Source organism: Lolium rigidum, chromosome 7 (genome assembly GCF_022539505.1).
Source record: "Lolium rigidum isolate FL_2022 chromosome 7, APGP_CSIRO_Lrig_0.1, whole genome shotgun sequence".
Lineage (NCBI taxonomy): Eukaryota > Viridiplantae > Streptophyta > Magnoliopsida > Poales > Poaceae > Lolium > Lolium rigidum.
Window position 1 is genome coordinate 259,612,315 of NC_061514.1, and position 13,985 is coordinate 259,626,299.

Here is a 13,985-nt window from a genome sequence, read left to right on the forward strand (position 1 = left end):
GGAACACATTTTTTTGGGAGGGATAACCATTGACCCCATAACAATATGTGCATATTTTATCGAGGGATGGGCACCGCCCGCGCGCTAGCTAGAGTAGGTGTTCTCAAGGACAAACTTCTCTCTGACATCTCACACACTCTAGAACAATGTGTTTAGTTACACCTAAACTTGATATATGCAATATATTCATCACTTGAGAAAGCTCATTAGATAGCCAAATGATGTACATAAACTCATAACAATGCATCAAAGAATTAATTTGTAGACTAGTGCGAGACTTTTGATATCCTTAACATTAGGGTGAATCTCCATGTAACAAACATTCTCGTAAACATTTCAAACTAGGGAAATAAATTGCAAAATTATCCCTTCAATTTTGCACAAAAGAAGTATTTGTATTCATTAACATCAAGAATATGTGACAAACAAGTATCTTAAAAGAAGTGGTCCTTTTTATGTTAAATATACTTTTTATACGTGAAATTGTATTATAATATAATATATCGAAAGCGAATTAATAAGAAATAACATGCAATCAATAAGATGATGAGATACGACGACAAAGTAAAAAAGTTTAATACAAACAAACGAGAATGATTGATTTTAGAGTGGCCATAGGAACATGAGTACCTCTATGTAGCGACAAATAGAACTAGCATGTAACAATATGATCAACTATATTGGTCATCAGGTTAGAAATTGAAAAATAGGACGATTTCTCCAAAATTGTATCAATATAAACTCATACTAACTAGGTTTGTTTGAAAATAGTTGTCCCGAGGAGATCACTTAGCCATAAATGTTATCTTTGTTGTACAATCATATTGTTTAACAAATAATGTAATGGTTGCAGGATTGCACTATGTAAATTGTGCACGTCTCAATTGTAAATTTCATGTTATTAGTTTAGTAAATTGATGTCAGCCAACAACAGAGGGACAACAAAGGTTGGTGTGGACGAAACGACAAAACACTGGGGGATTATACAACTTGCCACAGTTTTGTTTGCACTTTTATTATTTGACAAATCCTATGTCACTAAAATGTGGTGGTCTTTTGGCAAATAATAGAATTTCAGGGAAATCCAGTGTGACAAATAATAAAATTATTTGTGAAACATCACCTACCAATCAATCTTCTTTTTGAGCAACCGAATCAATCAATCAGAGGTAAAAAAAAAAGTGCACCAACGATGAGTCCAGCTCTCATTCCCAAACCCAAACTCGAATGATCTGGTCCTGCTCTCATTCCCAAACCCAAACTCGAATGAGCTGCCGCGATGAGTCCAGGATATAAGGGTGTGTTTGGTAGCCCGGGTCATCTGGGAATCACTTTCCCATATGAGCATTGTCCACCTCAGACTAGCTGGACTGAGAATTTGGTGTATGTTTGTTAGCTTGTAGGAACTGAGCTAGGCTGAATAGAGAGTGTATTTGGAATGACTTCTCAATGGAGCACTGCCCACCTCCATTTTTTTACAAAAAGAACCTTAACAAAAAAGAAAAAAAGCAATCGGGTCCTAATCAGCTCCACGCCATGGAGCTTGCCAGGGATTCTTCATCCTGGAGCGTCAACGGCCGGACGCCGCGACCTCGCCTGGCCGGGTCGGTGTCGCAGGAGCTCGTCCTTGGCGGCGGCGTCGCACGAGCTCGTCCTTGGCGGCGGCCTCGCACGAGCTTGTCCTTGGCGGCGGCGTCGCACGAGTTCGTCCGTGGCGGAGACGCGGCGCTGAGCTCGTCCGTGGCGGCGGCGCAGGAGCTCGTCCTTGGCGTCGGCGCAGGACGATGTCGAGGCGGCGACGGCACAGCTCGGAGTCGGGAAGGCGGTAGCGCAGACGAGCGTCGACGAGGCGGTAGCAGAGCTCGCCCGTGGCGTGGTGGAGGCGCGATGGAGAGGCGGAGACACGGTGAGGGAAAGGCGGGGCTCGTCCTTGGCGGCGGCGTAGAGGCGGGGCTCGTCCTTGGCGGCGTCCGTTTGGGGGAAAATGAGGAGCGGGGTGGGGGTCTGGGGTAGCTCGCGTGTGGGGCTACACCAGCTACAGTACCCTGCGGGATGAGGACAGCCCGGGCGAGTTGCGAAGCTCGATTCGAGCTTCCCACCTCGGCCTGGCTGAGACCCCTTTTCTGGGCGAGTTGGGCAGTGCTAGGATGGACCGAGCCGGGCTACCAATCACTTGATAGGCTATTTATCTCAGCTGAGATGAGATTTTCTGAGCTCCCCCAGTCCACCAAACACACCCTAAGTCATGGACTTGGCTCTTAAAAGATGTTGCAGTCCTAATTATCATTGGGCTTGAGCCCACCAAAACACGGCCCAACGACCGTCGCCGATTCTATAATTGGAAGGTGTTTAGAGTCCACCAACGTTCCGAAAGAGCATGAGATGCCAAAGAGCATTAACACGATCCAGATTGGGTGCAGCTCACACCAAATCTCCGTAATAAATGCACGCCACACGATCTCACCCGTGCAACCGCAATCCAACGGCCCACACGCTCTCCGGGACATTAATTATCCTCCTTTTAGTATCTTTTTGCAGAGAGATAATAACCTTCCAAATTAAAATCTTTGGTTGGTATCCGACGCGGACGCTCCTCGCCTGGTGCTGACGCACGCAGACAGCTGGGCCCACGTGACACTCCTCATAACCCCACCCGCACCCCCGCTATCGCAGAACCAGTAACCGCACTCCCCCCCACTCCGATCTCCCAATCCGTCGCCGGAACCCTAGCCCGCCGCCGCCATGCCGCCGCGCCGCTCCAAGGGCACGGCCAAGGCCACCGACGACGAGCCCGTAGAGGAGGCCGCCCAGGTCGACGCCATGTCCGAAGATGAGGCCGACGCCGAGGAGGAGTCCTCGGCGAGCGGAGCCGAGGAATCGGGCGGCGAGGAAGCCGCCGAGCCCAAGGCCGAGGAGATGGACGCGGAAGCCGGCGACACCAAGGCCGACGAGATGGGCTCCCAGCCCGAAGCCAATGGGGCAGATGCGGGGCAGACCAAGGTAGAGGCGACGGACGCCAAGGCTGAAGCGGAAGCCGACGAGAGCGGCTCCGACCGCGAAGCAGACGCTGATCCAGAGCCGGAAGTAGAGGAATCCGACGGGGAGGCTGAGGAGCAGGCCGCTGCGGCGGGAGGGGAAGCCGCTGAAACCGACGGCGAGGATGAGGAAGAAGAAGAGGCCGCCGCCGCCGGAGAGGAGGAAGCCGCTGAGGCTGGCGGCGAGGCTGAGGAGGACGGGGCGGATTCCGATCCCGAAGGCGAGGGCACCGACGCGGCGGAGGAATCTCCCCCGCCCTCCCCTCCAGCCCGCGGCCGCCGCCGCAAGCGAGCGGCCACGCCTGAGCCGGACGACGAGGAGGAGGAGGCGCCCATGCCCCCGCGCAGGCGGCGGCGCCGCCGCAAGGCGGGGGAGCGTGGGGACTCCCCGCCGCCGCTGCCGGACGACCTCCGGTGCCGCAGGAGCGATGGCAAGAAGTGGCGCTGCTCGGCTCGTTCGCTCCCCACCGTCAGCTTCTGCGAGTACCACTACGCCAGGGCTAGCAAGGGCAAGAAGCCGCCGGCCGACGGGGAGGTCCTGGCCGTGGCTCTGCAGCGGCAGAAGAAGAACAAGAGGAAGGGGAGGAGACGCCTCAATCTCACGCCGGAATCGCCCAAGGCGACAAAGGATCTCCCCAATGGATTGATGACTATCTCGCCGGGGAGCAGCGGGGCTGTAGGCTCGCCTGTCATGACAAAGGTCGGAGTGGATGTTCCCGCTCCAATCCGGCGGTGCTACCGGTCCAAGAACGCCGATCCAGTGCCTGTTGGCCCTGTCAAGGTTACCTAGCTAATCTTTCACTATTCTCTGTTCATTCATGGTTTGATTTGCATTGTGTAGTTTTGTGCTCAACCTGTTTTTTTTTTTTTTTTTGCATCTGTATGGAATTATTAGGTTGTTCCTCGTGCAATGAGTAAAGCAAAGGAGGCACAGATGTCCTGCCACCGATGCGGATTGAAGAAGGTTGCGCGCGTTGTCAAGTGCAACAACTGCGAAAACAACTACTTCTGCAACAGCTGCATCAATAAATGGTTAGGTTCTTATTATTGTATAACACTGTTTTATTATTTTGCTTAGTGGACTTGCTGAATTCATCATGTTATGCATGCTTTCAACCATCATGTCATAAGAACTTGGTTTATCCTAAATAACTAGAAGAATGATTTGTTGAGTTTTAGCTTTACATTCTGTGTAGTTATTTGCAGTTTGCAGAGGAGGTGAGGTTGAGGGAGTGGCATACATTTGCACCATGTTATGAATTACATTTGGTTGAGTTACCGGATTATTATATTCCCCTTGGTTGTGCTAGGCCCATGTTTTTTACCTAATCATCAAGTACCAGTAACGCACAGTAGCTTATTGTGATATGATCTGCTAGATAGACAAGATTCATATTTCATTCTGCTCTGTGATTGCTTCAAATAGTAGGGGTACTGTTTGAGCTAAAGCTGATTAATTTTTATTATTTTGGATGTTTCAACAAATCAACGTTATTTTTAGTATAATTTAGACCTGTCCTTGCCTAAGCTCTCACATTAGATTTCTCTATTTTGTATTTTGGGCTTGTACCTTGAGGATTTAACTTGATTTTTCTTATCTGCTCTGGATGACTTCAGGAAACTTTTGTTGTATTGAAAATCATGTTATACTACTGTATTTTTAGAGGCCCAGTTTGGTATGTCTCCTGTAAAATACTAGCAATTTCTCCTACCATGCTGTATTTGGAGGATATAAGGCACATTATTACAGTAGCTTTGCTTCTTTTATTTAGTATTTTCTTCTGAAAGTTGGCTACCTAGGTTCAATATATCGCCAATAATTCAAATAAGCTCCAATCATATCATGAATAAACTTTACATTACGAACCCATAGATTACTCTCCACTTAGGTAGAGTGGTGGGCATGATGATGTGTTCCCTACTTCCCTAGGTACATTATCTGTTTGCAAATTCATGAATTGAACCCTAGATTGTAGAAACTAAGGATATTACAACACTTTCAAAGTGCATATCGGATATCTACTTCTATATATATTGGTTGACAATAAGAGTTATCTTCGTTGATAACATAAGATCAGGCATATCTCATGAGCAACAGAAGTAGAGTTCTGTGGCCATAGACAGGCTCAGTCTAAGTATTCATCTTTTGTACAATTCTTTTATTCTAAGAGATCAATTTTGTTTATGGATCAGTACATGCATCTATTTATGTATTCGCTTTAGAGCTGTCTACCATAATATGTTTTATGCATTTTAAGCGTTCTTCTGTTTGATGACGGAGGGACATATAATTTCTCTCGTTAAAGCTGCTTAGTTGGTGAAGAATCCACTCTACTTAAAAGAGTATCTAATCTTTGCAAAAAGCTGACTGAGAACCAGTAATGTGCTTCCATTAAATTTGAACGCATCGCTTAATGTAATTGGATCCAATTGCTAACTAGGTTGCGATATGGGCATGTGTGCATCTTGTTCTAGTCAACCTTTTTCCTGACTGTTTAGCACACTGCAGGTATTCTGGGATATCTAGGAAGGATATCAAGATGCAATGTCCAGTTTGCCGTGGCCGCTGTGATTGTAAAAGGTGCAACCTTGGCCTGACTAAGCACAAGGTTGGTTTTTACTAGATAACTGATGATGGTTAATGTAGCGATATCGATTTATTTATTATTCTCGTTTGTGCCTCGAATCTACAGGAACTAATCAGGATTAAAATCTGCAACCACCAATTGTACAAGCTTTTACCATTGAAGCTTAACCAGGAACAGCTTGATGAATTGGAAATAGAAGCTAAGATACAAGGTATGTTAGTGCAATTCGTTGTTAGAAGTATCACATGTTCAGTACTGATGAATTGTTCTACTTTTAATTAGGAACAAAAATATCCAATATCCGTGTCCAGGTAGCTGAAGACGACCAGAGTGGGTCACTTTACTGGTAAGGTCTTACACCTGTTATTGTTCTGATCTACATATGAGCTAGTAGCTTGAATCCCAATCTGACTAAATTCAGTCCCCGGTTCACAATTATCATCTTTATATATACTCAACATTGAGTACTTCACTCTTGAAATGTATCAAGAGTTACATGTCTCTTTTGTCATCTATATGTTAGTCGTTCGACTCAAATGTTATCACAAGTTTAGCAGCATTATTGTCTAGTTGTTTTCTTTATCCGCATTTCGAATCAGAGTTGGTGTTGAATGGCAGGTTGCATCACACTTCTCCCTCCTTGCCTCCTCCTTTACGTTCTGAACAGATCAAAGTATCTCTTGTATATAAAGAAAATCCTTCTTTTCTAGCATATGCAATATTAATACAATATTTAATATGGTGTAATGTTGGAATAATTATTAATTACCCTAAGAGAAGAAGTATTTGTTGTGTTAAGCATGAATATACCATTGATAAACGCAGCAAAGCATAGGGAATGTAGCTTCCATTATGTTGTCCAGATCCCTTTGTTTACAAAGGTTTAATAATTTATGGTGTCCCCTGCACGGCCTTACATTCAAGGATCTTAAGGAGAAATCTTAGTTGTTTTGCATTTTGTAGATTTGGCTTGTTTGTATTATTATCCAGCAAGCCTCTTATATGCTACTTTTTACTTTGTTTACCAAATGCATAGTTGTTATACACAATTTCTCATCTGATCAGGGATAATTTTTTGTAACAGTAATAACTGTAAGCTGTCCGTGCACGAAGTCTTACGAAGCTGCCCAAGATGCCCTTTTAAGCTGTGCCTAGGTTGCTGTCAGAAGATGCGTGAGGGAAATATGTCTGGCAGCACCCCTGAAGATAAATTTACGCAACGACTGTTGCAGCAAGAGTCAGCCCATGAGGATGGCAGCATTAGTTGCCCTTCCATTGAGTTGGGTGGCTGTGGGGATGATTCTCAGCTAAACTTGATATATGCATCCCCATCTGACCAGCCTGAGGAACTCAGTTCAGGAGACGAGCTAGATGCTCCAGGCAATCATTCAGGAGTTCAAGATGATCAACCTCATTCCTCTCCTTTAGCAGAGAGTAATGGTGCTAGATTGTCCGGTGACCAGCAGGAATCCATGTCCACATAATTGCTGGAGATGTTGCAGTTATCGATTCATCTTTCAGGTGTGAGTGTCATAACTTGCGGGATTGGATATGGTCTGAAGTCGGTAGAGGTTAGATTGCCCAATCTAGTGTGTGATTATCGGCTAGTGCAGCCATTGATTTTAGGTCTGTGACCTGTTGGGGATATTCTCAAGTAATTCTTCCATGCTGTTTGTCTTTTGTTTAGACATTATGCTGGTTACCAGTGTAAATAGGGCATGACTTTATTTGTCATCGGTAGAAAGCTGGTTGAAGCTTTGTATCAGTCGTTCTGTCATTAAATTTAGAAATCTGTCTGTACTCTATTGGCTATTGTCGTGTTTGGAAAGTGTCGTATGCTATTGGATTATTAGTAGTCTTCTGAAATAAACATTACTGTGGGATAGCTACATTGAATATGTATTCCTGATTTCTGGCCCAGTCATTGATCTTTCTAGTATGCAATACACTTTTGTTCTAGTGGTCGTGTGTTACCGTGAAGTCAGCTTTGCGATTGTATACAAGGTAGAATATTGTACAGAAGATTAGAGCCCCGGAAGCAGGCTGGCTGCATCATCTGCCCCACGTAGGAAGTTTGAGCCCCTAATCACGGCATTTAACTGGGGTAATATCGCCATGCTGTTCGTCAGCGCAAGGAAGGTTGCACATCAACATATGGCAGTCAGTGTGGCAAGTCTCGGATACAATCGGCATTGGCCTCGACATGGCAACTCCATGCGCCACTGTACACTAAACGCGATCAACTGAGCATTCTAAAAGAAAGTTTTGCCAGAAGAGCAAGTTTGAAATAATTTAAATCTGACCAAGGTGTATGTTGCCTGCCAAATGATGATAGGATATTGAACTGGACTTATCCTTTCTTTCGTACATAGCTAGATACACAGATATGTCTTGTGTGATTTTAATAAATATATTTAGGAGAAACTAAAATAGGGTTTGCCATTTTTTAAGGTTTAGGACAGAAAAATAGAACAATTCAGGGAAATATTCCTAATAGGAAATCAATTCTAATTGCATACATTGGCTTCATATTTCCCATAGATTATCTACCGGATTTATTAGGATTTAAGAAGCAACAAAAATAGGGGTTCCTTTGTAAGCCTTGAATAAAGGGATTTCTATAATAAGAAAAGTGCTATTTCCCCATATATGTAACGCAAACTCTATTATTCAACCGGCATCCCAAGGTAAAGCCCGTCGCCGGAATCGAAGCGGTCGCTCCTGCTCCGTGCGGTGCTGCTGGGCCATCCTCTTCCCCGAGCCGCGAGCCTCCGTCCACTGCTGACGCAGCAAAGTGGGAGTGGAGAATCGAAGGGGCTGCTGCAATTTTGGTCTGCCTCGTCGCCGTCGTCGGTTCTGCCCCTGCCATCGTCTGGCGACGAAGCAGTCGCCGCGCCCACCGCCATGGGCGGCCCTGGGTGAGCTCACGACGCGTTAGTCTGGCCGGCTGGCATGCTGCCGCAGCCACCGACGGCCCCGTCCGCCGGGACAACCTCCCTGTCGCCGGTGCCCGCCGCCGTTCTTGCTGCGGCCGCCCTCGCTCGCCGTAGGTCAGACCCAACCATTGGTGGGCAGATGCGTCGGGTTCGTCGTTCCAGCAAGTCAGCCTTAGCATACCCCGCTGCTTCTCGCCCTCCTTCCGGTGAACTCTGTGACCCGGCCGTGGTGGTTGAGGGGCTCGGGTCCCTGTCGATGCCGCTGCTTGAGAAGATTACCCAAGCTCCGTCGTTGCTCGTGACGGAAGGCCATGTCTCCAGTGATGCCCATTGCACCGACGATGTGCGCGATTGGGAGAAGTCGCAAGAGAAGATGGAGTGTGTCGACGATGTGCTCTTTGAGAAGATAGCATCTGAGAAGTTGGAGCCTCATGTGCTTACTCCTTCTTCAACGTTGGCATTCAGCGGCCTCTCTGCTACCGCTACTGCTAAGGAGGGTTGGGTGCATGTGGAGCAGGGGCGCCGTTCCAGCCACAACGCTTCCCCCGAGCCATCGGGGGAAGGTCTCGAGCGTAGCCTCGCCTTCAAGCGATGGGCTCGAGGAAGGTGCTTTCGTTGCCTTGAGCATGGCCACCATGTCAGCGCATGTCGTGACTATTTTAGGTGCATTCGTTGTCGTCTTCCTGAGCATCGGGAAAGGTTCTGCCACGCTCGCTCTCCGCCCCCTAGAGATCGTTCTCCGGTCAACCATGCTCCTGGGCAAAGGAGCTGCTCCCCATCCGTCCAGCCTTGTCAACCTACGCTAACCCGTAGTTGGGCTGAGGTGGTCGGACGCTCGTCATTGAGTGTGGTGGTGCCACCTAGGTCCCCTTCTCGGTGTTGCAAAGATTCTAACGCCAACATCAGTTTGGACTTGATTGCGCGTAGTTAACACGTCCGTTGGGAACCCCAAGAGGAAGGTACGATGCGCACAGCAGCAAGTTTTCCCTCAGTAAGAAACCAAGGTTTATCGAACCAGTAGGAGCCAAGAAGCACGTTGAAGGTTGATGGCGGAGGAGTGTAGTGCGGCGCAACACCAGGGATTCCGGCGCCAACGTGGAACCCGCACAACACAATCACAGAACTTTGCCCCAACTTAACAAAGCAAGGTTGTCAATCTCACCGGCTTGCCGTAAACAAAGGATTAGATGTATAGTGTGGATGATGATGATTGTTTGCGAAGAACAAGTAAAGAACAATTGCAGCAGCTTTATATTTCAGATGTAAAGAATAGGACCGGGGTCCACAGCTCACTAGCGGTGTCTCTCCCATAAGATAGCAGATGTTGGATGAACAAATTACAAGTTGGGCAATTGACAAATAAAGAAGGCATAACAATGCACATACATATATCATGATGAGTACTATGAGATTTAATCAGGGCATTACGATAAAGTACATAGACCGCTATCCAAAGCATGCATCTATGCCTAAAAAGTCCACCTTCAAAGTTATCATCCGAACCCCTTCCAGTATTAAGTTGTAAACAACAGACAATTGCATTAAGTATGGTGCGTAATGTAATCAACACAAAATATCCTTAGACAAAGCATCGATGTTTTATCCCTAGTAGCAACAACACATCCACAACCTTAGAACTTTCTGTCACTCGTCCCGCATTTAATGGAGGCATGAACCCACTATCGAGCATAAATACTCCCTCTTGGAGTCACAAGTATCAACTTGGGCAGAGCCTCTACTAGCAACGGAGAGCATGCAAGAACATAAATAACATATATGATAGATTGATAATCAACTTGACATAGTATTCAATATCCATCGGATCCCAACAAACACAACATGAAAGATTACAAATAGATGATCTTGATCATGATAGGCAGCTCACAAGATCTAACATGATAGCACAATGGGGAGAAGACAACCATCTAGCTACTGCTATGGACCCATAGTCCAGGGGTGAACTACTCACACATCGATCCGGAGGCGATCATGGCGATGAGGAGACCTCCGGGAGATGATTCCCCTCTCCGGCGAGGTGCCGGAGGCGATCTCCTGAATCCCCCGAGATGGGATTGGCGGCGGCGTCTCTGGAAGGTTTTCCGTATCGTGGCTCTCGGTACTGGGGGTTTCGCGACGGAGGCTTTAAGTAGGCGGAAGGGCAGGTCAAGAGGCGTCACGAGGGGCCCACACACCAGGGCCGCGCGGCCAGGGCCCAGGCCGCGCCGCCCTGTTGTGTCGCCACCTCGTGGCCCCACTTCGTCTCTCCCTCGGACTTCTGGAAGCTTCGTGCAAAAATATGACCCTGGGCGTTGATTTCGTCCAATTCCGAGAATATTTCCTTACTAGGATTTCTGAAACCAAAAACAGCAGAAAACATCAACTGGCTCTTCGGCATCTCGTCAATAGGTTAGTGCCGGAAAATGCATAAATATGACATATAATGTGTATAAAACATGTGAGTATCATCATAAAAGTAGCATGGAACATAAGAAATTATAGATACGTTTGGGACGTATCAGGACTCTGCTTTGCATTCCCACTTTGCCTTGGTGCACACAGAGCTTGTTCAGCTTGTCGATGCCCGCGTCGAAGATGTGGCTCGTCCTTTGCGTGATGAGGTGACTAAATTGAAGCTTTTACTGGCGCGTGTTACCGAGTCTATGGGGCATGCAGACTTGTTTGCTTCATGTGAGTCCTCTAGGCATGAGTCCTCTGAGCAGGAGTCGCATGTGGTTTTTGATGATGATGTAGTCGCTGCGGTGGCGTCAAAGGCTGGTGATGAAGCCATTGATGACACGGCTAATGTGGAGACATATATGGTTGGGGAGGAATGCTTCTTTGGTTGTTTCTCCCCTCGGGCCTCCCCGTCGCCCCAACCTGATGTGCTATTTGGCTCTAAGTGCGAGGACATCGATGTGATCCAGATTATGCCCGACCTGCAGGAGCTGTGTGAGGGCCTCTCCCCTCCTCTATCGATGGTTCACTTGCAGGTGGACTCGCTTGTGACTTCGGAGGTGGCTTCCACACCACCACCGGTGGAGGCAAGCTGTTGTGGCGATAAGGTCATCGAGTCAAGCGCTTTGACACCTAACTCTGATGCGCTCTTTGCTAGGGAGCTTGGTGACCTTCTTGCCAGGTTGGAGGCGGCTAGCCCCGGATCTAGCAAGGAGATCGCTCGCCTCCTAGAGGATAAGTCTTCGAGTGGCAAAATCCAGAAGGTGATAGAGTACCTCAGAAGCAGAAGCAGGAAAAGTGGCGCCACAAGAAAGGAGGCCGCAGTTGGTCTGTAAATTTTATGGTTGTAGGAGTTGCTTGGCTTGGAAGTAGTTTCTTGTGTTGTAGGTGTTGCTGGTGTTTGTGGTTATTGGTGGTGTCGTTGTAACGGTCTTTTCGTCCAGTTTCCCGGTAATTAACTGGACAATTCTCTTCTTAATTAATGAATCGGGGCAAAGCTTTTGCCCCCTTTCAATTTTTTTTTATTCAACCGGCTGTAGCATCAACCGTTTGCTTTTGTCTTGTTCTTGTCACCCATGCTCCTGACCCCGGTGTGTTGCATGCGAGGATTGCTGTAGGGGATGAGTAGCTAGTGCATGCAATCCATGCAAATATTACCTCCATTCAAATGAATAACGAATAAGACTTATATTGTTTTAAAAAATTCAAACAATGTAAGGGTTGACCAAGTTTTTGCAAAAGTCATTAACATGTAAAATACAAAACTAAAATAATTAGAGCATCTCATCCCAAAGTAGTAGCCGGTAGCACACATGCCGGCTACGTTTGGGGGTCGCCGGCAACAAGTGCCGGTCAAAAAGTTCGAAACCTCCACACCAATACTTCCCGATAGCCGCTCCCGATAGAAAAAAGATCCCAAAACCAACGTGGAAGTGGCATGGGTTTGGTGCCAGCGACCCCGATAGCCTCCCTTAACATAGGGGTTGGTTGGGACTCGCTGGCTATTTTATTGGGCTCGGGATGACGTCGACTTCGTATGGTGGTCGCTGGTATGAGCACTTTATCTCACTAAGACCCCCAAATCGCCGGCTTACTCGGCGATCGGGACTTTCTGTTTGAGCAGCCACCGCCACCTCGTCGTCGAACACGGCAGCCGCCGGCGTCTCCACAGGATGACGACGAGGAGGAGGACTACAACGCGCTGGCCTACCACAACGAGGAGGCCAAGGACGACATCGACGACTTCGTTGCCTGCATTTTCCACGAATGGCATGCGGCCATGGCGGAGGGCCGGAAGTTCGACTTCCCGGCGACGATGACCGACGAAGACATCGAGGCTCGGCGTCCTCGTCTCGGAGGTGGATCGACATTGTTTGGACGGTCTAACTAATTCGTGGATAAAGAAAACTTGGTTTTCGTAATACCCATCATAATCTGCGTTTTTGGAAAAACGAGTCTGAGACGTTTTTGTAAAAGCTTGTTTTAGCTAAACTCGATTTCCCTGAGGAGACGATGCTGCAATGGCATGCTATCATCCCGGCCGCCCGCTCGAGGAGGATGCCAACCTCTAGGCCGCCATCTCGCCGGAAGCGTCGGACGCGCCACCGGCGTACGAGTGTACCCTGGCAAGGATGGAGCATGGACTCGGAGGTGACGTTGTCGCCGGGAAACATGGCCGTGCTCAAGGAGGAAGACAAGTTGGTATGCAGTCTAGCCGGACGGGAACACCCGGTCCAGGAGGTAGGAGGGAAATGGAATACGCAGCTGACGTTGTCGCCGTGAAACATAACCATGGCGGCGCTTAAGGAGGAGGACGAGTTGTGACATCGTCTTGCCGGATGGGAAAACCTCGCCATACCTCTCTAGGAGGAAGGAGGGAGAATGGATACGAAGTTGACGCTGTCGCCCTGAAACATGGCGGCGCTCAAGGAACGAGTTCGGCCGTCGTCTTGCCGGACGCGCCGCCGCCGGATGGGAACTTGGGAAGACTTCCCTGTACACCGGCCAGAAGGGAGGATGAGGCATGGGCGCAGAGCTCGCGCTGACATCAGGGAACATGGCGGTGGTCGAGCCATCAAGGGCGACGACGAGTTCCCGGCCGCCGTCCCCGTCTCCGTCCCCGTCCGTATTTCTAATTTCCTACCTCGTATGCAAGACGATTTCTCCCAGTCCGTGAGGCTAACCAAACGCGATTTTCTTTGAACCTAATAATCTTAACAGAAAAGTAAATAAAACTGGTTTTCCTAAAAATCCGATCAAAACTCGTTTTCTTAAAACTGATCTCTAATCTACGCTAGCCAAACAACCACAAACGGACGGCGCACGTCGGCCCGTTGGGGACATGCTGTGGCATGAAACTCGGGATCTCTGTTTAAGAAAAAGAAGGAAACTCGGGATGCGCATTGTAAATAGCCCGTCTCTATCGCCTTCTGTTCCTTGAACGAGCAACGATTTCCGTGTCACAGTAAAAA

General features: G+C 48.0%; 1 protein-coding gene across 1 annotated transcript; it reads left to right on the forward strand.

Moving 5' to 3' along the window:
• Nucleotides 1-1,536: 1,536 nt before the first annotated feature.
• On the forward strand, nucleotides 1,537-7,472 carry LOC124672680. The gene is made up of 7 exons (XM_047208872.1): nucleotides 1,537-1,770; nucleotides 2,731-3,816; nucleotides 3,931-4,067; nucleotides 5,545-5,644; nucleotides 5,729-5,834; nucleotides 5,906-5,969; nucleotides 6,708-7,472. Exons 1-7 carry the CDS (start codon nucleotides 1,537-1,539, stop codon nucleotides 7,105-7,107), a joined length of 2,127 nt encoding a protein of 708 aa, XP_047064828.1. The 3' UTR covers nucleotides 7,108-7,472.
• The last annotated feature ends 6,513 nt before the right edge of the window (nucleotides 7,473-13,985 follow it).